Source organism: Numenius arquata, chromosome 9, assembly GCF_964106895.1.
Source record: "Numenius arquata chromosome 9, bNumArq3.hap1.1, whole genome shotgun sequence".
NCBI classification, from domain to species: domain Eukaryota; kingdom Metazoa; phylum Chordata; class Aves; order Charadriiformes; family Scolopacidae; genus Numenius; species Numenius arquata.
The window spans coordinates 49952293-49977598 of NC_133584.1; the positions used below are offsets into that span (position 1 = coordinate 49952293).

Here is a 25306-nt window from a genome sequence, read left to right on the forward strand (position 1 = left end):
GCATGAACAGGACGACAAAGAGATCCTCTTGCTGCTTTTTGAGTTGGGAACAGAGGGGAAACAATGTCTTGCTGCCCTTAGTCCCAGCAGAGGCTGGAGGAGGGCTGTGCAGTGCTCACCATGCCCGCCTCTCCCTGAGAATCAGGAGCTCTGGGACAGTACCGTGCACTGCTGGACACGGCTGCTAAGGAGGTTGTGGTGGATAAAGAGAGAGCTGAGTATTAGAAATGGGTTGGAGAAGACCAAACTTTAATGTAACATTTAGAAGATCAGAGTGAAAATTCTTATAAAGAATATTGTATTTCCTAATAATAATTATTATTCTTACTCTTTGAGGCCAAGACTTTACTTGGCTAAGAACTATACTAAGGAAAAAGCAGGGAATGACAAGGGCATGATGAAGCATGGAGCAGCCTGATCTCTGCAGTTCAGCTACTTAAAACTATTTTGGTTTGGGAGGGGGAGGGGAGAAGGGCTGTAAAAGGGTGGAAAATAGTTAATTTTTCTACTGCTTTGATGGAAGTAAATAGCAGTTCAGGAAAGACTGCCTGTATTTGGTAGACCAGCGTGTTGTACTTCTAATGGCATTAATCACACCTGAATACAGGTTCTGATACATAGGAATAATAATCAACCTCAGCAAATGTATGTGCTTCCTAGTGAGATCAGGAGTGGCATTTTGATTCTAGGTTATCCACTGTCAATGAGCAAGGTAGGATTTTTTTTGCTTCACTTTAAGCATTTAGAAATCCAGTTTCAGATCTAAGCAGGTTTACAGGGCTGCCTCTACAATCAGCAGAAAGAGACACTTGGTAGAAGGTGATTCATCCTGTCTTAAAATAAGCATGCATATATTCATCCTGCCTCTTTCAGACATTTCTCTCCGCATGGAGTGAATCACTGTGAAATTTCTGGCCATCTCCATTGACTGCAGAGGGATCAAAGACAACTGACTTCTTAAACAGCTAGCATTCGATGCGATTAATCCACCTTTGCAGAAAAGTAGGGCAGTATTGTTTAAGAGCTGCGATGAGGAATATAGATATAAATGAAGAGTGAAGCTTGTATCATTAAGTAGAGCCCAATGACTTATGAGTCAGAGATGGATCCAAAAAAGGTCGCATGTGATGGATTCAAACCCAAATTAAAATAAGGCTGGAAGGTGAGCAGTAAAAGTACTTCAGGATAAGCATACCAACTTAGAGAATTTGGCTTTGCTCATATCAAACATAAGGGTACAGTGACATTTCAAAATAACAGTAAAGCAAACTGGTAGCAAATAAGATCTACTGTAAGACAAGTGGAGAGAAAGGGTATATTGCTTTTTTTTAGAGGCAGTTGCAACACAATAAATGAGTATTTATTTAAAAACAAACAAAAACTAAGAAAAAAATTGGTGCTTATATGTAAATGTGGTCAAGGCAGTGGCTAAAGTCTAAAAACCCATATCCCCAAGCATGAACCATCAATAGTGTTTCTCTCAAAGAAGCATTTTAATTAATACCAGTCTACAAATTCACAAAAAAAGTCTGTATCTCAAGCAGAGGAAATGTTGATCTATTTTGACATAACAAAACTAGATGGATATTTGTAGTCTACATAAATGTTGTCCCATGGTTGTAGAAGATGACTGGAACCTACTTGGAGAAACTATAATCTTCAGGTAATCTTCACAAAAAGGAGAAGTTTGCAGCAATTATCCTAGAAGAGGTGGAATACTGAACAGTGCACAGATAGCTGAAATACCTAAAAATTGTATAAGCCACTCTTCTGAAATGCAAGGCTTGGAAAGTGATCATCAGTGCTGATGCATAACTTGTTCCAGTGGCCACTCTGAACTAGTGATGTCCAGGAGGTTATGGATTTCTCTGTTAACGTATCAGTGCATCTCATGAGGAGACACTTAGTGGAAACCATGTTCTAGAATAAAACCTCAGAGAAAGCAATCAAAAAGTATTATATTTCATATAAGGCATATAACAAACTTGTCACAGCAATCAAAGCTCTGATGTTGTAGCACTCTGGATAATCAGACTAACCATCACTCAGGTGGTTGGAATGGTATTCAGCATATGAATTATTATTAAAAGGTACAGTAAATGTTCTGCATGCATTTTAAGATTATTATTATTTATGAGGAAAAAGCTGAAGAGAATAGATCAATGAAGAAAATACTCATTTCACTGCTGAAAAATGAGGCTTCTTCCTTAACTCAGACCACCTTGTTACTTGCTGATCACCATAGTTGATAGAAGTTGGGCCAACAGGAAAGTGAAACTATGGCAACAGATATACTTACATGTTTGTCTGACACTCAGGATTAACAAGCATATTGTCCTTTCAGAAATTAATCACTAATTCCCTAGAACACGTAAGTCACCAAATTCTGACCAAATATTGGAGAAGTGGGTGTGAAAAAATAAACCAAACCCCAAACAAATGTGAGTTACGGCATGCAACAACGCCAAGTGATGGAGTTAAGGAGGACATAAAAAATCTCTTAAGAACCACTGATCATCCAGAGCCTAAGCTTTCATTAGAAATATGGACACTCTCCTCCTTGTGGTCTAAAAAGAGTCTGACAGAAAGAGCAAGCAAAAGAGGGATTTTGTCACTCTCTTTCCAAGTCCAAAGCTAAGTGGTAAAGCCTGGAAGCTCTTCTAGCACTTGTGTCTTGTTGAATAACCCAGGCAAGTCTCTGCTTTCTGATACATACCTCCTCCTATGTCCACTTGCAAAGGAGGAGAGGCAGCTATGGCATGCTGTAAGCAGTTTCCCAATCCAAATGAGAAGAGGTGGCAGAAATAAGACCCTGCAATGTACTTCAGACTGCGTGTCTGCAGGTTAGTTTATTACACAAGCTGACAGCTTCATTATCGGGCACTCCCAGGGACACATCAACAGTGGAGCTACTGGTGAGTCTGCTATTGCTGTCAATTTTCATGTTGAAAATGTAGAGAACTCCCTTTTTGTTTTATTCCAGACTCTACAGAAAACAAATCCACACTTTTAATTAAATAAATTCACCTAGAGCAAAAAAGCCCTACATACTAGTCGTTGTTGTGTTAGACCATCCTCCTGCACCGCTTTTACCCTTTCAAATGTTTTTTTTATTGCTTGAATCTAATTGAATATCCATCTCATTTCAAATAAAATTTAAAAATATATCTCTCTTCTTTTGCTTAAACCTCTTCTCTCCATTTATTATTCAATTCAGTTGGATAATTGCATTCCTTAATGTCATTACTCTCTATTTTCTCCCATTTCTTTTACACAGAAAGATTGCAGGCCTGAATCTGATCTTTGGTAAAGCCAGTAAAGTAATCTGAAATCACTGGATTTATTCCAGTTTTTGCTTAGTGTAATATAAATCAGAACCTAGCCTGCTTGTTTCAGCCTTAGTTTGAGGTTTATGTTATCAGCAGTAAATTATCACTGCTTCTGACTTCCGCATGGTGTTATACAAACACACAAATTCTTCTTGTTTTTAACTGATGGACTTCCCATCATTTTGGGATGGGAAGTGTAAGTTTAGTTAAAATCTCAGAATAGAGCCCTGTGTGTTGCATGAAGGAGAAAGTTGGTAGTTCAGAGTGAGTTTTCCTTCTGAGTAGAGAGAACAGCATGTTCCCAAGGTCACTGATGGGCAATATACCAATACCATGAAAGTATATTAGCTCTACCTATACCTGATAATCAATTTCTCCCCATATTACTACTGAAAGGATGTCCATAGTTCTTGAGTCACAGAACGCAGAGGCTGGCAGGGACCTCTGAAGACTCTGTAGTACAAGGCCCTGCTAAGAGCAGGGTCAGCTAGAGGAGGTCCACAGAGCTCAGTGTTGCCTGGTCCCATTTGGCTTTCACTGTGTCTAGTACTCTCTGCCCTGGTTCCTCTGCCAGTGTCTGGGGTGGTGCTCCTTGCCTGGCTTTTCTGCACTGATAATAAACACCTGGAGGTGGATTGCTTTCATCTTCCACTCCTACAGGTTGTCATAGCCCGTTTTCCTTGCTGGAAAAGTGCAGGCGTGGAGCTGCTGTGTGTTTGGATCCCTGGGTTCTGAGAGAGGAGTAGGAGGATGAGACTCAGCCGACTGAGGAAGTTTTTCACCCGTGGGGATTTTTGGGAGCCACAGATGCCACGAAACAATGCAATGTCCACCATGAAGTAAAGATCACTGAAGAGGATCCATTTGGCCGGCTTACAGGAGAGACAGTGAAGGGAGAAAGACAACTTCTGCCATCACTAATTCCTTCTAAGCTGACTGACCCCTTTTTCAAAAAGTTTAATAGTTGTGTAGTACCTATTCGGTGTCAGCATATTAGAAGATGTGTATGGTATCTGTATTGTGTTTGCCTGGCAAGGTTTTGGTAACGGGGGGGCTACAGGAGTGTTTTCTGTGAGAAGCTGCTAGAAGCTTCCCCCATGTCTGCTAAAGCCAATGCCAGCTGGCTCCAAAACAGACCCGCCACTGGCCAAGGCTGAGTGGGTGGTGGTAGCACTTCTGGGATAATATAGTCAAGAAGGGGGAAAAAAATGGTTTCCTGAAGAACTGCAGCACATGAGAAGGACTCGCATTGGATTAATTAATGGAGAACTGTCTTCCATGGAAGGGACCCTATGCTGGAGCAGAAGAGAGTGAGGAGTCCTCTCCCTGAAGAGAAAGGAGCGGCAGAGACAACATGTCATGAACTGACCTCAACCCCCATTCCCCATGCCCCTGTGCCACTCAGGGGAGGAGGGAGAGAATTTGGGAGTAAAGTTAAGCCTGGGAAGAAGGGAGGAGTGGATGGTTTAAGATTTGTTCCTATTTCTCATTATCCTATTCTGATTTGATTGGTAATAAATTAATTTTCCCCAAGTTGCATCTGTTTTGCCCATGACAGTAATTGCTAAATGATCTCTCCCTGCCCTTATCTCAACCCACGAACCTTTCGTTGTATATTCTCTCCCCTGTCCAGCTGAGGAGGCGAGTGATGGAGCGGCTTTGGTGGGCACCTGGTGTCCAGTCAGGCTCAACCCATCACAGTATCATACAACAGTTTTCAGAACCTTGTCCTCTAAAATACCTTCATCTTTTGCACATACTGGGGAGAAAAAACATCTTTCCCTGTCCAGTGTGGTTCTGCTATGCAAGGTATAAACAGGTTTTGGGGTGATCCCTGTTTCATGCAAGCTGGCTGAGAAATTGTGTTGACAGCTAATGTGAGGAGGTGCTTCACAAGTTGCCTAGGAAGCATAGAATCATAGAATGGTTTGGAGTGGAAGGGGCCTGTAGAGGTCATGTAGTCCAACCCCCCTGCCATGGGCAGGGACACCTCCCACTGGACCAAGTTGCTCAAAGCCCCATCCAGACTGGTCTTGAACACTTCCAGGGATGGGGCACCCACAGCTTCTCTGGGCAACCTGTTCAAGTGTCTCACCACCCTCACTGTAAAAAAAAATTATTCCTAATATCTAATCTAAATCTATCTTGTATTAGTTTAAAACTGTTGACCCTTTTACTATAGGCCTTGGTAAAAAGTCTTTCAGTCTTTCTTGTAAGTCCCTTTGATATATTGCAAGGCTGGAAGGTGCCTTGTCTTCTCCAGGCTGAACAACCCCAGCTCTCTCAGCCTTTCTTCAGAGGAGAAGTGTTCCAGCCTTTTGATCATTTTTTGGCTCTCCTCTTGACCCACTCCAACAGGTCCATGTCTTTCTTGTACTGGGGACCCCAGTATACCCAGGTCCTTCTCTGCAGAGCTGCTCTTAATCCAGTCATCCCCCAGTCTGTATTGATATTGTAGATTTCCCTGACCCAGGTGCAAGACCTTGCACTTGGCCTTGTTGAACTTCATGAGGTATGCATGGGCCCACTTCTCCAGCCTGCCAAGGCCCCTCTGGATGGCATCCCTTCCCTATAGCATACCAACTGCACCACTCAGCTTGTGTCATCTGCTGTTGAAGTGCTGCGCAACGCCAACTTAGTTGTAGCCTTTGGTTTGGATGGGAAAATTCCTCTTCTTTTCCACATGTACTATTCCTCCATGGAGCTTTGAGTATGAGATCGTTGTTTTTTTTTGTGTGTGAAAAACAGGCTCTTGATTTCTTCTTCAGTGAAACAGAAAGTGTATTTGAAGGAATGAAGCATCTGTGTGGCTTGATAGCCTGCTTCTTCTGTCTATCCTCCCTGCTGACATTAGTAGAGCAAAGGCAGTGTCAGAAGTAGCCTGAGGAGAAAGGAACAATGCTGGGAGTTGTCAGGAGTTACAGTTATTACCAGCACACAGCTGGAAATTTGATAAACAGCTTGCTCAAAAATAATATGAAAATTTTTCTGTTATTATAGATTATACACACAGTTCTCTGCTTTTCCCCAGCATTTAATTGTTCAGGGTTTTGGTACCTCTATATATGTATGTATGCTGGAGTCTTTACAGTGTTTAATGTACCGTTTATAGATTTGTATTGTGTCAAAGATTGCAAAGACACCCACCACACTTGCCTGCTCAGTGCCTGGATTTCACATGTAGTCCCCAGGAGTCAGCACGTTCCTGTGGGAGCTCGTGGGCTGGGAGTGGGCAGAGGGGTGGGAATGAAGCACAGCTTTCCTTCCAACCTAATGAGTGCCTGCCAGCACAGCTGAGCTGGCAAAGCGAGTGTTGTCATTTGCTTCTGGCATAGTCCACACAACTCAGTCCTGTTTCCCAGAGCCAGGGAAGAGCAAGAAAAACATGCATCATACAAGGGAACTCATTTGATGCACAGACCTCACGAGGCTGCAGAGATGTTGCTTGACTCACTCCTTCAGCTCAGGCAGGATTACTGGGAAAACAAGAGCATGAACATGGGGAGGTGTCAAAGCAGCCAAAATATACTGAGATAAGTTGGGGTGGCCCCATTCAGTTAGGTGCCTGTGCCCAGAGACATAAGGCGAATCTCCCTGCACTCCTGGAGTCAGTGAGGGGAGGAAGGTGACTGCAGTCACCAGCACATCTTCTCCAAATGTTCCTTTGGATGACCCCTTTTTCTCTTAGCTCTCCATGGAGGGAATTTAGTAAGACTAGGCAGCCCCATTTCCTCCTAACTGTGTCACAGACTCACCTAAGTTGGAGGGGGCCTCTGGAGATGCTCTAGTCCAACCCTCTACTCAAGCAGGTTCAGCTAGAGATGATTGTTCAGGGCTGTGTCCAGTTGGATTTTGAGTATCTTCAAGGATGGAGACTCCACAACTTTTCATGATAACCTGTTCCAGTGTTTGATCACCCGCAGAGTAAAAAAACATTTTCTTGCATTCAGATTGAATTTCCTGAATTTCAGTTTGTGTCCATTGCTTCTTGTCTCTCTGGGCACCCGTGAGAGGAGGCTGGCTCTGCCATCTTTGTTCCCACCATTGGGTATTTAGAGACACATTGATAAGAACCCCTGAGCCTTCTCTTCTCCAGGCTGAACAGTCCCAACTCTCTCAGCCTTTCCTTGTATGACCAATGCTCCAGTCCCTTCATTACCTTCGTGGCCCTTCACTGGACTCACTCCAGTGAGTCCATGCCTCTCTGGTATGGGGAGCACAGCACTGGGCCCAGCTCTCCAGGTGTGTCTCACCAGTGCAGAGCAGAGCAGAAGAATCGCCTCCCTCAACCTGCTGGTAACATTTTCCTAATGCAACTTGAAAAGAAAATGTTTTTGTGTAACTGGGATTAAGGAAAGCATGCAAAATGACACAGAACTGGGTTTTTAGGGACATGGTTGGACATTGTTGGTGCTGTCTGCTCAAAGGAATTTGGATCGTTTTTCAGCGCAAATATGAGATCTTAGGCAGCGCTCAGTTTACTCTTCCTTAGGAACAGCCAGTTATATTTGTTTGTGCTTGGTCCCTTTGAACATTTGAACACTTGCCGTGGAGGCCAAAGGGGAACAGAGAGGAGGGGAAAGAGGAAGCAGGTGGGAATGGAACTGTGTTAGCAACAGTTTGGGGGGTGTTTTGAAATCGTTAAACAGCAAACAAGCTTCTGTAAGTTTTGTTTTGCTATGAAACTTTTTTTTTTCTTAGGTCTCTAATAAAATTCTTGTTTGTAAAACTGTACTCACACTGGCAGTTTAATACTGGCAAGGTGAGTGGGAGAGGCAGATCTGATAAACCTGTGCAGGAATTGCTGTACAGTATTCCAGGGAAAAAACCTTGCCAGGAGGTTTGATGATGATCATGTGGAGAGCGGAGAGCTTTTGAAACAGCACAAGCATGTGTGGGACACGTGATAGCATTGCAGGAAAGATGTCAAACAAAAGATATGAATAGCAAAAAACTGTTTTAAAACCTGGTATGGTCTTAAAACTGGAGCAACTGTCTTCCTCTTCCTGCATGTGATTTAATGCCCGTTACCTCCGAAGTCCCCAGTAAATCACATAAAATCAGTTTGCTAAGCCATGCTGCTGAGTCATTTTAGAGTAACTTCCAGCTGGTGCTGCAGCCCTTTCCTGCTTCCCGGGCTGGCTGGTGTGGACCTCCTGAGGTCCAGTGGGGCAAAGAGCAGGCAAATACATCCTCATGTTGTCCCTGCCTGCTGCTGGCTCAGCCTGCACTGCTTCAGATAGGGGATCGGTTGTTTAATAAAATTCCATCTTTTAAATCTGACCCTCTTAAGGACCTGTAAAAGCAGCAATTAAGGTGTTACTTAATGAAGTACTGAAGTATTACTATACTAAGCATTTCTGAAGAGCTCGTTTCTCTGGGTAGCTGATGGGCTCTTTGCAGCATTCCAGCCAAGAGGATATGTTTTTAAACTCAGCCTTTGTTGATGCTGCTACTTGTGGCGCAACAGTAGAGTTGTAGTGTTTTTCTTGATCTCTAATCTGGATTGTGTTGCCCTTGCTGACATTAATAAGCATTCTCCTTCCAGAGTAATCTCATTGGGAACAGACTTGACACCTTTACTGATGCTAAGTGCCACCCACATACTCGGTTCCTTGTTTATCATGAATCTCTCCCCCATGATGGTCTGGAATGGAAGCACGTTGCTTTTTTGGTTTTTGTTGTTGTTGTTTTTTCCCTTTCATGATTTGTGCCAATCAGAAAATGCAACAGAAGATGAATAACAGTGCTTGGATTGTCACATTGCACAGTCAGAAGCATGGAATTTGGAAGCAAATATATACTTTAAAAGAAGAACATTTACTAAACAAAGAAATGCTTGCAGCGTGACCTTTCCTCCTCTTGAAAATTTAGTGATTGTGCAGCTGTTCTCTCCTGTCTTTTCCTAATGCATATTCATAGATTTTCACGAGGAAAAAGCATGTTTGGGAAACCATGATTATAAGTTAATTAAAAATAGTTTTCATTTTAGAAAATTAAATGTGTTGGCAGTGGCATACTCATTGCTAATGGGTGATTGTACTTTTTCAATAATAATAAGAGATTCAATGAAACTCTAGAAGATGTCAGAATATGATTAACTAGATAATCTATGTATTTGAGTTTTTATTCTCAAATAAGCTGTATCTCCCAGAGCCAGAAGTGTGAGTTTATATTTGATAATTATATGAGGCTCTCGAGTTTTCTTGCAGATTGTAATTCAATTCCATAAGAAAAGACCTTTAAAATGAGAAGAAAGAATGAGTGCGTCTAATTACAGGAAGGCATTGTGACCAGCTTGGTCAGGTTGTTCAGCCCCTCGTCTCAAACAGAGCCTGGCAGATTATGCACTGTACTGTGCTGGAGCAGCAAATAAGAGTACAGAACCCAGCAGTCCCAAATTATACCTTCCTCAAATACTGGTTTGGTTCTGTGGAAAAAATAGTTTCTGAAAGTGTTTCTCAAGATGCCAGCTGTGGTTTTCATTTACTAAAGGATATTAGATGGTGAGATGCATCAGAGATGGCTGGAAGGTGTTTGTGACTTATTGGATGACCTATGGCAGAACAAGCAGCTGACCAAAACTAAGGATCTGTATCACAGAGGCACAGAATTCTCCGAGTCTGATGATAGAAAAGGTGATGTGTGGATATGTTTGTCCAGGTCCTTATTCATGTATTCTTACATACGTGCTTTATGTCCACAATGTACGTAAAGTACTGAAAACAACGTAGTTAACTTTGGATGGCAGTGCTGAGATTCACAGTTCTGTCTGCTTCCACCTCTGTGTAGTGCCAGATCCAAGGGCTGTAAAGCTAACACAATAAATACAGAAAAGTTGCTATTACAGAAAATTTGTCAGTCAAACCCACACGATTTTTGTCCATTGAAGATGCTTTTTTCATGTGTGTCATTGAGTTAAATATTAATTGGGTCAAGAATCCAGGTGAAAAGATTCAAGTAAAAGAACACTTAGCTAAATTAAGAGAGCCAGAAGATACCTTATGAATGCCTAAGGTAGTTACTATAATTGCTGAGACTCTTTAAGGGTCCTTTGGGCCCTAAGCAAAGCACCTTATGACTGCAAAGGGTAACACAGTTTAAAGGAGAAAAAAGAAAAAAAGGGGAAGTAGACAGGCCCCTTAAAAGATTAAATTAAATCAAACAGTCTATTGTTTCACCTAAAAGCGATCTGAGTTGGAGCTAGAGAAATAACTGTATTAGTATGCTTTAGTCTCTATGGGATTTAAATTCTGATTATGCCAAATTAGGTCAATGTCATACATGAGAAGATGGGGACTTCAAAGATAAAGCTGGGGCAATTGTTCTAAATACTATAAATTTCAAACCCGTCATTTAGTCAAAATGGCTTATTTCTGGACATCTGCATGTACAATTAGGCCTGTGGCAATTAACTGAAAGGTTGAACCCTACCATATTTGTGCTAAGTTTACCAAAACGTGAGGATGGGAGCTTGGCAAAGCTTCAAAGTAAGTTTAGAGCAAGCAGTGTGCTGCCCTTAATTAAAAGCTATGTGAGTTCTTGCAGCGTGTTCTTGTAGTTCGGAGAAGATGCAGGGCCTTGAGCAAGAAAGCACTGTGGCGTCTCACAGTGTTGGTAGAGGAAGGATGTGCAGAGCCTGAGGAAGGAGGATCTGCTTGCTGGAAGCACCCCAAGAAATGGTGGCCCGCTTCCACCTCCAGTTACATCTGTGCACAGCACACTTGTCTATCAGCTGTGTCACAAAGGTGTTGAGACATTTCTGGCTGGAGTTTCTAGCCCGATGGGTTGTGGCATTTTGTACTTTCCGATGACCGAACTTCCCGACTTTTTACCAAGTGAATGCTTTGATGAAAGACACCTTCCTTCTCCACGTCAGGGATGTTTGTGCAGCCAAGTCGTGTGCTGTCTTGGCAAAGGGGTTTGCTGCCAGCCTTGGTTGTCCTGGTGGACTGGGGGCTGTGAGAGGGGATGAGGACAGACCAGGGAGGACCATGGCCAAAGGGGAGGGAGGCCATGAGGTGTTTCAGGAAGACATCTGGTGCCAGCAGTAGTATGGCACTGGGGGATGTGTTGGCCACACACAGACCAGGAGGAACGGTTAACTTCAGGCCTGCTCAAGGAAGGTTCCCATAAAGGAAGTTATATAAATATATTGATTTGTTGGAACAGAGCAAAGTATGTCCTTCTGAGAAGAAAGAAAATTCCCCTTAGAAATAGGGGAAGATGCCAAAAGCAATAGATTAATATCAGGAATGGGTGGTGATATGGACTAGAAATCAATGCATTCAATGTGGTGCTGTCATTAGAGACAGATGCTATACTGGGAGATAAAAATGGAAATGCTAAGCTAGGCTCAGCAAAGAAATTATTCATTGCTCTGCAGTTCTGTACAGGAAAAGTTAAGTACTGTCTGTCATCTAATTAAAAAATAACTGAAAGACATCTCCTGTCATGAAACAAAATGTAGTAGAATTGGAAAAAGTTAAAGAAAAGGATTTCTCAAAAGTTCTCTCAAAGAATATCTTTGGTCAAACATCAGTGGAAATACCTCAAAGGGCCAACATAAGTAGAACTGAAGTTACTGTATTTATCTGTACATACATGCATATTTTGCATTTTTGTATGTTTTATGTTTAATATTTATAGTGATGTATACAAAATATATAAAACAAATGTAGTGGATATCTCCAGAGTTAATAGTGATTAAATACAAACTTATCTATTGTGTATCAGCTATGTAGTAAATATATACATATAGAAATACTTCTAAGTATACATGTGTATATACACATGTATATGTGCGTATATGTAAGAATTACATTTATTTTTCTATTCAGGTTCATAATTTTTTGAGAAACTCTCACGTTGCTTCCTCCCAGTGGAACATCTAGTGCTGTACATTACAAGCCTGCCTGTCCACAGCCTTGTATCTGTGAGGAGCAGCTGCTAACGTGGGTTTTATCAAAAGAGATTTTCAAGACGAAGATAAAGAGAAATTCTTTGGACATCCCTAAATCTGGGAAAAATTTTTGTTAAAGTCAAAGAAAAAGTGAAGTCATCTCTTTCAGCCTTAGTGGAAAGAAAAGCTAGAAATTACCTAATTTGAAGGCAAATTAGCAGTCTGTCTTCAGGCCTTAAGACTCCTAAATGAAATAAGAAAGTTGTGTTTTTCACCATTTTCCACCTCTAATATTCAAGCATAGCTTAGGTTCGTGTTCACTAGTGAATCCGTGGAAGTTGTGTTTGACTAAAAGCAGCCATGAGTACGAAACAAGTGATGCGTTTCTAGCTTTGTCGCTGATTCCAGTTTAAAATGTTCACAGCAACGTGGCTAATTGTATTAATTTATTTTTTCTTAAGGCAGAATGGGGAAACAGAATAGCAAGCTGGCCCCTGAGGTGATGGAGGATCTGGTGAAGAGCACGGAGTTCAATGAACATGAGCTAAAACAGTGGTACAAAGGGTTTCTAAAGGACTGTCCAAGCGGTAGACTGAACCTTGAGGAGTTTCAGCAGCTCTACGTAAAAGTAAGTTATTTATTAAGTTCTTGTAATTTGACTGTAGAAAAGGTTGCAAAGTAATGTAGAGCAAACATATGGTGACGAGTTGATAGTCATTAAGACTAAGGAATACCTTTGCTAGGAGAAGCAATGGTGAAGACGAGGAGATAAATAAGAAATGCTACCCTCACCACACCAGCAATTCATATAGCTACAGAGACCAGAACCACAAGTTTAGGAAAAAAACCTGTGATTTACTCACAATAAATATATGCTCTAGAGTCTGTAATTTATGGGCTTCTTTCACCTTCAAAGGGTGGTTTGTGGTCCTGTTCAATAAACGACCCTGTACCTGTGTTATACCACTGGAATGTATGCTGTGTGATTGCTGCACCTATTCATGTAAAAGACTGTCCTTCTTCTGGTTTCAGCAAAAGTGGTGAAGTTGTGTGGCAGCACGTCCTGCAGATAAATTACGCACTATGCACAAAAGATTTCTTTCTTTAAATTTTAAGTATTGCCTTTATTTTTTCCCTACTGTCTCTTTGCCCTAATTATATAGGAAAGGAAAACCAGGCTGCTCAGTGTATTTTCTTCTTATTTTTCATTATTCTATCAAGTTCAATGTAGTCTTTTCCTTACATTTATTATGTATTTATTCTGTAACAGGAAGACTGTGGGGGCAGCATAAGAAGCGTATTCTTGTTACAAAGATAATTATATTTTAATTCAGAATTGAGTGTCTGCCTAAAGGTCAGAGACTTCAAAGTAATTTTAATTAGGAAAAATATTGGATGGTGATGATGAACAGTAGGATCAGAACGGTTCATAAATACAATGTGAGGTTGAATAAAAATAAAAAAGCCTTTCAAATGTAAGTAGTTAATATTGAGCACATGGACAATTTCTGCAGACAAGTGGGACTATCTGTCTTTTCCCTTAAATACATGCTACAGTCCTTTCCTACATTTCTTCAGCCTTTAACCAGATCACTCTGCAAATTATTACCTAGCCCTTTTTTACTTCTAATGAATGGTCTAACAAGAACTGCTAACTCCAGCTTACATAAATAAGCTTCTGTCTTCATATTTTAATATTTATGGCTCAAGATGTTGTCTCACAATCCTTAAGAAATGATGGATTTGTAATAACTGTTAGTTTCAAATGAAAGAGTTTTTACTGCCTCAGGTATTATGCTTGTTATTGACTGGTAATTCGTAGCTTCCATTTTAAGTAGTACTTGCTGCACATCCACCAAGATCAGACATGTAATAATTTTTCTTACATGTTTCTGAGGAAAGTAAATGGTCTTTACAAAATGTGAGTTACTAATGAAGTACATCAAGTTTTTAACTCTTGGGAAATCATTATTTTATTTTTTTCTTTTCAAATTACAATAAAGGTATTAATTTTTTTTTAATGATTTTGTGTGTTTTGGGGGAAGACATCTTCTGAAAGCAGCTCAAAGCTATTTGGACTTCCTCCCTTCAAAGGGATGTTTGAAGTGTTCACAGATATTTCACAAGGTACTTTGCTCATGAAGAAATATCAGAGAGTAAATTCAGTATCATGTTTACAAAAATGGTAGTGCAAAAAATAACGTGATGAGCATAGCAGTATTCTGCTCTTGAAATTTGGAGATAGCTCTGTAGTCTTACTAAGCTCCAATATCTGGCTTTTAGTTTTATGGCCTCATATATTTTTAGGTATGCACATCAAATAAGATTGTTTCCCTTGCTTTGGTGGTTACGGGGTTTTGAGATCTGCTCTGTAATGGCACTGTCATATATTTAGTCCAGTTTATTGTCATTCTATATATAATGTCTATATACAGGGCGAAATACTAATTTTGCCGAGGAGAAATATGATTAGCTGTAGTAAATCCAGAGCTTTATTTCTCCTTCTGTCACAGAAGTGCTTGTAAAATAATGGCCTTGGGCTCTCTGAGGAGCTAATAGTCTGAGTGCTGTCAGTGGTGGCGACTTCTCTGTAGGACGTTCTGCCCACCCTGGCTGCTGGCTGCAGACAGAACCCCAGATGCGAAATTAGATCTTTGCGGGAGGAGCCACCAGCAGGAGACCCAAATCATTATGATTACATTAACAGCATTTCAGCTCCTTTAATGCATATTCAGGGTGAAAATGTATGATGCATGTATTGATTAATATTTCCTCTGCATGAACTTACAGTTGAGAGGGGTGACATTTTATCTCTTGGCCTGAACTGGATTTTACTGAAGAAGATTTCCATCAATAAAAATATATGGAAAAGAAATATGAGACTTATCTTCAGTTCAGATTTACATTTTCTTCAGATCACACCATTTCTTTATTCGTGGGAGTTGTGTGGTGCACTTTCCTGTGGATTGGTGAAAGGGTGTTTGGTCATCAGATTGAGATGCAAAGAAAGCTCTTCTTTTATTTTACTCACACACAATAGAAAATATCTTTAGCTTAAAGAGCAAAAACTTGTTACGCTGTATCAGGAGCATTATTTTGAGGTGAATTTCCTGTTTATCTCCACTCACTGCACTTCCATGCTAATTAAAGAGTGGGGAGCACAATCTTGGGGCAAAGAAACCGCAATTTTTTTTATAAAATGTAACCAGAAGATGTGTCCTGGGATCACACCTGATGCATTACTGTGTCTAATGCCTGCTAATAAGATAGAGTTGGTCTGAAGTAAAACATCCAGAACATGTATGATGTGGATGTCAGGTCCTCATCACTAGCTCTTTCACTTTACGCATTTCCATCAATTGTACTGTGCTGTTCACTGATGTAGATGGCAAGACTGTATTGACTAAAGGGGGAGTCACTCCAGCTTGGCTTGAATGCCTTTGCTATTGAAGTTTCCATTATGAATACAAATCATGCAGTGTTTAAAATAAACAGCAGTTATACAGACGGACTCTACAGAACATTTATTTGCAGCACTTTTAGTGGAAGTGTCTATAAAAATATTTAGTCAAGAACACCTCTTTTAAAGAAGCAGCTAGTAGTCAGAAATATTCTTTATACTCTTGCATATTTAGCATTGTCTGCAATCTAACAAATTCAGTAAAAAGCAGTGGTACATTTTTAGGTGGATAGATTCTTGGGATCCAGAATCTGTGGCAAGCTATTAGGGCTCATGTTTCCCTCTGTATTACTGAATAAGGTGAATGCTTCAGCGGTTTTTAAAATAGTTTATTGAAGAATTGCTTACATACTGTAAGCCCAGAGCCACAAAGAGACCTAAATGCTGAAACACCAAGTTAACTGCCCTGACAGTCTGCACAGAGCTTGGGAGGGGGAGAAATTTGTGGATACCATTCTGAGAAGGCTGAAAATCAAGCCAGCATGTTGTAAACGAATGTGCCAGTACAAACCCACAAGGTAGTGGTCCGGACAGGAATTTGTATTAAATTCTACGTTTCTCCAGGGTATATGCATCTGTTTTCCTATGGGAGTTGCATCTTTCAAACCTCTCCTGCGGAGAGCTATCTAGGACATTAGAAGTCAACCCAAAATCAAGTGTCTGAAGTCCTTTTCTTTCTCTCTTAAATAACAAAGATAATGTGAATGCCTTATCTTTACCACAGTAGTTCTCATCAAGTGCTCATCAAGCTGTAGGAAGCTGAATCAATTATCATGTTCCTCTAGAGTTTGAATCTGCACTGCTTGCCCTCTCATTGCTCTACCTGTGATGAGATAGGCCCTTCTGGGCTGCTGGCAATATCCCAATTAACCTTCTTTTCTGCAGGAAATAGTGATAAGTAGCATCGAACAGTCTGGAACCTATGGTTTCCATCTTCAAAGTGAATATCCTAACTATTAAGCTTAATCCTTGCTTGCTTTCTTCATTTTCCTTTTTTCTATTCTAAAAGGTCCTTAATTCTTTTATCTTACATAAAACATCATTAGCATTGTGGGCAGAGAGCTGAAGGAATTAATATGCAAAAGTGCCATTAAAATAAAATATACCAATAAAACATTCTGGACTGTTCCTATCATTCTTTAGGGTTTCTTGGAGTCTAGAGGGCCAAATGCATTTTCCTTCAGATCTTTTGAATTCACTGGGTTTAGATGAATATGCCCTAGAGTGTGTAAGTGTGCATAATCAGTGCTAACGTTCACAGGAATTATGCATGTTTATTAAGTGGAAAATAGGCTTCTATATTGTGATACTTCTTGGAACTGGGTCACTGAACACGAGAAGCATATCTTCTGGATTAATAACAGAAACAAACACCAATGGTCCTTTAACTGGAAGGGTAAGGTTGGGAGTGATCATGATATAATGCTAGCATTAAATAAAGTCATTTGCTCTGTGAATTTATCACACATCTATTATTTAGCTATGTTTTGTGGTTTTATAGATAACATTTAAATAAAAATTAAAAAAGTAATGCCATTTGATGAATTACAATCAAATAGTTTGTCATATTTTTGGCTTCTCTCTCACATTTCCTGCCTTGAAGGGAATTGATTTCTAGTCCCTCATTTTAATATGTGTAGAACAAAAGAATCCCAAAAATCTATTGAAATTTAAGTGGGTATATTTGCAGCCTCTTTTTCTCTCTCCAGATTTTCAAGAACAGGCTAGCGTCTTTCTAAAGATGGCACAGATCTCCTCAAAATGTTAGATTAGAGCTGCGTTTCAGGCTTTCAGTGGCTGTGAAGAAGTGGGATTCCACAGCAGCACAGCTGTGTTTACAGATACCCCTAACATAGATGCAGTTGCACTGGCAGAAGCTGATTTTCCCGAGACCATCTCTTTGAACTGGAAGAGCTATACTGGTTTTACGAGTGCAGTTTGGCCACTTAAGTTCTCCCTATAATAGGAGTACTTTTTAGTTATATTATACCAACATTAGGTATATGGCACGTAATATAATTAATATATTTGGTATATTGTACCAATCCTGTATTGCTAAACAACAACAGTATGTTTTGAAATTAGGCAGATCATCAAAAATACTGATGTATCTACTCATACGATGATTTTAGCCCATGCTGTTTCTCCCTTCCAGAAGATTGCATCTGGGGTGCTAGCAGTCTTCCTGAACAGTATAACAGTATATTTGTTGGATGCACCACCTAAAACTAACTGCAATAGAGAAAACATGATATGTATTTCTTTATAAATATGACTCTAAATAATCCTTAAAACCAATATGGAATAATGAAACTATTATTGTTACGTTACAAAACAATCAGAAACAGAATTGGATGCAAACAAGTAAAGCAACAAACAGCTCTGATCCATGGACATTACAAGGTGGCTCTGCAAGAAGCAGCACATGTAGATAGACAAATAGAGGCTAGAAAGAACTAACGTTGTTGGCATGAGTGGAAGTTTTGATCTAGGGGGTTGTAGAACAATCTGGAAGTAAAGATTCTTAAGCACTTAATACAAATCTGCACATTTGAGACAATTACAGTAAAATCATTAGAAATAAATGCTCCTAAAGAGTAAAAAACCTTTCACCAGAAGTGCAGTGAAAGTCCCTGTGAAAGGAAAATTAATAGAGCAGAATCCAAAAGGCGGTATGCTGAAAAGCAAAGGTAGTTGCGGTCCAGCATTATCACAGGGGAGTGCTTTTCATGACTGCGTTAAAATTGGGTTCTGATAACTTTAAAAACAAAAGAGATTGCAATTTCTTTTCATACAGGACATGGTTAAAAAAAAAAAAAAAAGGCATGGTCTTGTTGCCTGGATGTTTTCCATGCAAAACTGCTTTTGCCATTATTCCTCCTCCTCCTTCTTCTTATAAACTTGAATAGGCAGGTGCTGTGCCAAAACGCAGGTCTACTAGAAAACCACATAAGAGGCTTATTATATGTTTCAAACAGAAGCTGAGATTGTGCTGTATGAATTTTAAAACAAAGGGCCAGAACGCTTCTTACATATAAAACCAAAATGAAACAAACCCCAAAGGCAGTGCTAACTTTGAAGCTGACTTTGAATGATTCAGGGAAGGGGAGGACACTGGTAACATGCTCTTCTGCTGCATTTCTGTCTCTATGCTGGTCCCAGGAAAAATAATGGCTGGACTTAATATTTTATGGAACATCTTTTAAAATCGGAGCTTTAAAGATCAGCAACCTTATTGAAAAATAACATACAGTAAATAAACATGGATTCTCATTTAATCTGCAAAGTAAAATGAAACCAGCAATTTTCACAAGAGGACTAGCAGACTGGACAGTGACCTGTTCTGAAAATACAGTCATAAATCACTACGCTGAATACTAAGAGCCTTTAAAAACGCAGAATGGAGTCAGTTTGGATTGAAAACCTAATCTCACTGAAGCTAATGGGAGCTCTCATTCCTGATCCTTATTTAAGCGCTTAGGACTGCTCTTGAAATTGTTTATCATCGTGAGACTCAAGTCCTGTGAAGTCGGGTGTAAGCTCTATTAACATCCAGTCCTAGAAGCTGGATCTAGAGCCTGGAGAGCTCCTTTCATCACGTGTAAAGAATAGACCCATTGCTAGCTGTCATTTAAAGGCAACAGTTTTTAAAACTAAGTCTGTAGGGATGAGTGGTGAGGGTAAAGGGTCCTGAAGTTAGTAGAAAATCTGTTTCCGAGGCAAAGAAGGAAATTCTCTACTTTTTGCAACATTATGGCTAGCAGCTAATTTTAAAGTCTAAAATATATTTTTCTTTGCTTCTGTTGCAGAGCACATAATGGCCCATATCCTCCAGACAATCTCTGGAGACTCTAAATCTAGAAAATGAGGAAGTCGGGCAATTCTAAGAGATGAAATCTAAATAGCTAAATCTTAATTGCTCCAAATGGCAGCTTGTGGAGTATCCAGGTTTGTGGGATGAATCTTCCTGACGCTTGAACAATTCAGTAGCATATGCTGACACCTTCTCCAGGAGAGGCAGGAAAGATGGTCACATGAATCCATAAAGCAGTCCAAAGGCGTCTTCAGGGCTTACAGAGTCAGCAGATCTGTGGGGATGTGAAGGTTTAGTCAAAACCTCTGATTATTACTAAGTATTGAATAGTTCTGTATTTCTGTGGTTATATGTGGTTCCTGGAGGCACTCTAAACTAACATCAAGTCCAAAGCATTGAAGAGATTATGTCCGGCCAGAGCAAGACGATCCAGCCTGGAATGTTTAAAAATCTCACTATGTACATGCATGCCCTAGATTCCAACATAGTTCAATAAAAGAATCCAGGCTGGGTAAATTTTCCAACAAGAACAAGCAGATTACTTTTACTTCATCTTTTATTTTGAAGGAAGCTCACCACTTCCAAAAGCTGCCATATTTATAAGAGACCTTGTTTCTTTACAGCTCGCCTTTGCTCTGTGTTGGATTCCTCAGAGAAATCAAAAGGATGAACTTGGGATACTGTCATTATTTCTATAGCAAAACACTGAATTCATTAATACGATTATGGTTTCCCTGAAGGGTAATACAGAAGGAATGCTGCAGCTTGGATGGAGAGAGCCATTACAAAGTGTCAAAGACATCAAAGAAAAAAAAAAAGCACCAAAAAATTGTAAGAGCCAAGACCTGTACTGTTATGGTGTTCAGGTCTACTCTTTGTTGTAACGGTAATTATTTTTCCATTGTTAAGTAGTCCTCAGAGCAGTTGTCAAGACTGATTGGTGGCTCACAAGTTTTACCCAACCTGTTGCAAAAGTTAAGTAAGTGTTCGGGAGTTCTTTTCTCCTGAAACTTTGTATCCCCTAGCTCCCTTCATACCACCTCAGTGCTTTCCTTCTTATCACAAGGAAGGGTGTTCACGAAACCAGTGAAAACCCTTGAGGATGTGCAGTGGAGAGAGGGAGTGGTGATACTGACTGTACTTTTTTCAGAGATATTTCCTTCTCTCACAATCTAAATAAAATAACCATGAATGGAGCATATGAAGTCTCCGTATTATGTGTGGACAGGTGAGATACAAAAAGGTTAAACCACTTGCTTGATGTCTTTGGCAAGGTCAGGGTTGAAATTATAAATATATAAAATGGGTGAAACTATAAATGTCCCTGATTTTATTTCTTTAGAATTTTTTTCTCTGCAGAATGGCATGGGATGGGGTTTCTTTGACTTGCTGGGTTCATACATGCACATTAGTGTGCCACATCTGGCTGGGCTTTAATCAAATGGCTACTTTAGGTCTACACTGTGATCTGCACTCTACAGTTAAACCATGACAATGTCTTAGTGAAAACCTGTATTTTGGGTCTTCAGTAACGTTGATTTGGAAAACTAAAACTTTTTCTCAAGGCTAGTAAGCATGTGTTTTCCTTACTTGAGAAAAAGTGAACTAAGGTCTTTGAGGAACGTTGTCCTCATGTCCTCATAGATAGTCACATTTCTTGAACTGTGAACATTTTTGTTTCTTTAAAATATAAAAAAAAGCTGTTTGGTACTGCGGGGTTCCTGAAGGAGCCTTTGATACCAAGGCACTTCATTTCAGCTTTAGAGTAAATAATATGATGAAAAATATTTTGTTTTAAAACACAGAAGTGTTTTCCTTTAGAATCAAAGTCTGCTTCTAATATCTTACTTACACACAAGGCCTAGGGCTGGAAACAGTATTCTTGTTTTGTAAAGTATAAATGGGAACTTGGTGCGCGGAGCTGAGTCCCCTCACCCTGATGCGATGTCTGACTCCATGCCTCAGCTTCACCTCCCCCTCTTCTCCCGGGGGGCTCATCAGTCCTTCAGAAAATTGAATTACCTCAGTGATACGCACTTGCGGAGCTTCCCAAATGGACAGTTGTGAGTCACTTGTGGCTGGGTGTGAATATTCCAAAAATTAAAGGGGCCCAATTAGTCTGGACCATGGCGCTCACAGCCATGCATTGCATCCCAGACTGCTCCATCTCCTTGTGGTCCTTTGCAATGGCAAATCACTATTACCACTGCAGCACAGGCTGCTGTGGGTAGCTGTAGCTATGCAGGTAATGAAACATCAGGAGTTTTTACAGGGTCCTGTGGTATGCAGAGACATTTGGGAGCTCGCTTAGTTACCAAAGTTAAATGCAGCTTTTATTATCACGTAGACATTAGTTCAGATTCCAGTCAGGTTTCTACTAATCATAGCCTGAACGTTTCCAGTACCTTGGGATATCAACTTTATTTTTCTTCAATGAGAGTAAATTTTCATCTTTTCATGTTTAATTAAGGCTCATAGGAATAGGCTATTTGCACTGACAAACCTATTGATTGCTGAATTGAGATGACTTACAGCATGAGAATTAGCTAGATATCTTAATTTTATATTCAATCACAAACAAAACAAAATGAGAAAAACATGTGGTTTGGAAGATAAAGTAATCAACATAAGGAAATTCAGACTAGAGGATATTTTGCTATTTTGCTGAAATACATATGAAAAATTCCCAGAAGAGGCTGGTGTGAAATCCACCGGTATGAGAAGTTGTGAAGTTTGGCTGTCTGGTTGGGTGGATAGCCCAGAACTGAATGTGCATCTTTTAAATAAACTCTCCCTGTAGTCCAGAGAAACAGCAGTATAAGCAGAAGTGTAAATTAACACTACAGTTCACCTCAAAGTGAACATCAAAGTAATTTGGGGATTATTTCAATGTTAACAAAGCTATTAAAAATTAAAGGAATTAAAAATTCTTCAGTGGTTAATTGAAATAAGATTTTATATGGACCTTGTCAGCAGCTTTCATATGAAGTATTTCCACATGCCTGTCCCCCCTTTCATTTGGAAGGATATACTCTAGAATTTCTGTTATCCCTTGCTAGGAAACTACCCAGCTGTTAGCATACTCATCACACTTTTCTTTGAAAGCTATTCACTAATTTGCTCCTCCCTGTCAAACTGATCAGGATGGGAGATGGTTAAAGCCCTGTTCCAAGATACCTGAGTTTTGGCTATGTGTTTCCTGCCCCTAGTGCTGGTACCAAGTACACAAGAACTGATTAAAAGGAGCAGTCCTTGAATCTGCTTTCATGTTCGCAGATTCCAGCTACCTCTACTTCTTCTGTCCACGTTGACTAGATGTGTCCCTCTTCTAAATACCTTTTTGATAATGGGAACACTTTTATTTGTGTTAGTGTTTATTAACGTAGCAATTACAGTGCCTAATTTTATAATATGTGTCAGTGCAGGTAATTATGTAATTAAACTGTGTAACTGAAATGATGAGTTGTCTAAGAATGGACCAATTAAAACAAGAAATTGTGCTGCGAAAGCCTCACAGGACACCACAGGTAAAGACTGCGGATGACTTCAGGAGACATCCTGCCTCCTAGCATGGATCTGTTTTCACCAGAATAAACTCCAGCCAACTGCTTTTCAGCCAGCTGCTAAACACGGGTAGCTGGAAGGTGATGCTCTTTGGATGTGGTCCCGGTGAAATGCGGATGTCCTCAGTTCCCTTCAGAGTCTCTCTACCCCCACACAAATGCCTTAGCCCTGGTGGGAGAGGAGGCAGTTGCTCCTCCCACTAAATCACTGCTTCCCACTTTCCCTCTCACTGATGCTGATGTCACTTTGGCAGGTCGGGTTCCATCCCCTATACTCCATTAACACTCCTAACTTCATTTGGGAGTAAAACACATCTCTCCTCAGCGACCAATTTCTCCATTTCAGTATGAAGCATCTTCATTCAGCACATTGTGTCATATATTAAACGTGGGTTGGTAAACTTGGTACAAACATTACAGACACACATTAAACTTCTCCTGGTTTCTCGATTAGCACAAGTCACTTAGGTGGTAATCCACTGCTCTGAGTTCCCAGCTGCTTAGTGGTGACCAACTCCCAAAGTTTTCTTGGAGGAATACAGTCATACCAGTTAATGCATATCTTAAGCCACAGAAAGGCACAGCTGAGCATCAGCTTCACAGTAGTGGTACTGTACACTTAATTTTCTTCTTGTTTCTTCTGTTGCTTGTTTGTGCAGAACAAGAAGGGCCTTAATACTTCATTTAGGAAGTCCTATTTCCCAATACTTGACTTTTTAAAATATAATGTCCATACATGAAATTTGATTTGTTTGTTTGTTTTCAAAAAGAAAAGTAATACTTCAGGTAACACTTGGCCTGAGAAAGGTAAATTTTCTGATATTGAGTATATGGTGGTTCTTAAAAAGTCAGCAAGAAGACTGTGGTTAAAGTCTAGAACAACTCTTTAAAGCTTATCTAATGTCTTTTTTTATGAAATAGGATTCTGAAAATGGAATTTTATCATGGTAATAGTCATATTTAATTGTAAGGATGCTGTATTAATCTTAGCTTGAAGAAGCAATTATTTATCTATCAATTAGTTCCTGCTGCAGTTAAATATGGTATATGACACAGGAAGCCCAACAAATTAGTGGCCTTGTGTTAGAATTGCAAACTCTGTGCCACAAATTAGCCCCTATGGTGTATTAGTCTATCCGCTCATTTATTTTTAAGATTCTTGTCCCCTGGAGTTTTTCTGTATAGCAGGAAAATGGTGTTTAATGGGCCTGATGTTATTTTCAGAGAGACATAAATTCTGGGGTTATTCTAATGTATGGCCAAGAGTAGGAAGAATAAGGACAGTTTCTGCTTCCTGTATCTACTACCCTGGGGTATTTTTTAATCATGAAAAAATCATGAAAGAGAGCACATGCTCTAAAACGATATGTAAAGAAAACCTGACAATTATGTTGGTCATGTAGAAACTTACCAGTAGGTCCAAGGCTGTAAAACTGAGTTAAAAAATTACACTAACAAAAGGTAAATGGCGTAAATTAGAAGTCGTGTTTGTATTCAGCAGTTTCATTTAAAGTGATGTACCTCTTTGTTATCTCTCTGTCAAAATAATGACATTTTTCCAAAGAAATCAAATCTGTTTCCAAAGGCAGAATTTAACACATTCAGTATAAAAATTGCATTAACACATAGCCAAATTTATTAAAGACTTTTCATACAAACACACTTCCATAGGCATGCTATAGAAGTGGACTTCCAGTGGAAAATTAGCTCCTGAGCTCTATCCAGCGGGTGATTGTCAGTGTGAGATAAAAGAACTGCATTCTGGCTATCCAAGGGTGGAATTTTTCCTGCACAGGCACAATAAATAGTTTTTGCAAGCAATAAAGAGGCTGCCAAATCAACCTATCTGAATAAAAAGTATGTTGTGCTTTACACATGGGAAGATTGCTCCAGAACAGTTAATCCCTATGAAAACATTATCCCTGCATTATCGCCAATAGTATTTGCCTTCAGGCAGTTTTCAGTTACTTGTTTCCGTTTTCTATACATGTACCCAGTGGTCTTTATTTCCATGTGATTGTTCTTCTCAATCATTTTCTTTGCTCTCATCTATTCTGGGCTCATGCACATGCATTTCACATATTGCCAGAATACTTTGGGCTATATTTAAGTTTCCAGATTCGTAGAAATATTGTTCTACATAGGATGCTATGAAAGCAACTACATAGTCCTAAGAGGACCACTGATTTCTGTGGGATAACCCATGTCGCTGCGAAGTACATCAGTGAGCAAGAACCT

General features: G+C 39.9%; 1 protein-coding gene across 2 annotated transcripts in view; it reads left to right on the forward strand.

The window, feature by feature from the left end:
• The first annotated feature begins 12697 nt into the window (after window positions 1–12697).
• The window catches only part of VSNL1 (visinin like 1), a 49425-nt gene continuing 36816 nt past the window's right edge, over window positions 12698–25306 (forward strand). For both annotated transcript variants that reach the window (XM_074153172.1, XM_074153173.1), the window contains exon 1: window positions 12698–12859. In XM_074153172.1, the coding sequence (XP_074009273.1) occupies window positions 12698–12859 (162 nt within the window). The remainder of the gene's footprint in view (window positions 12860–25306) is intronic.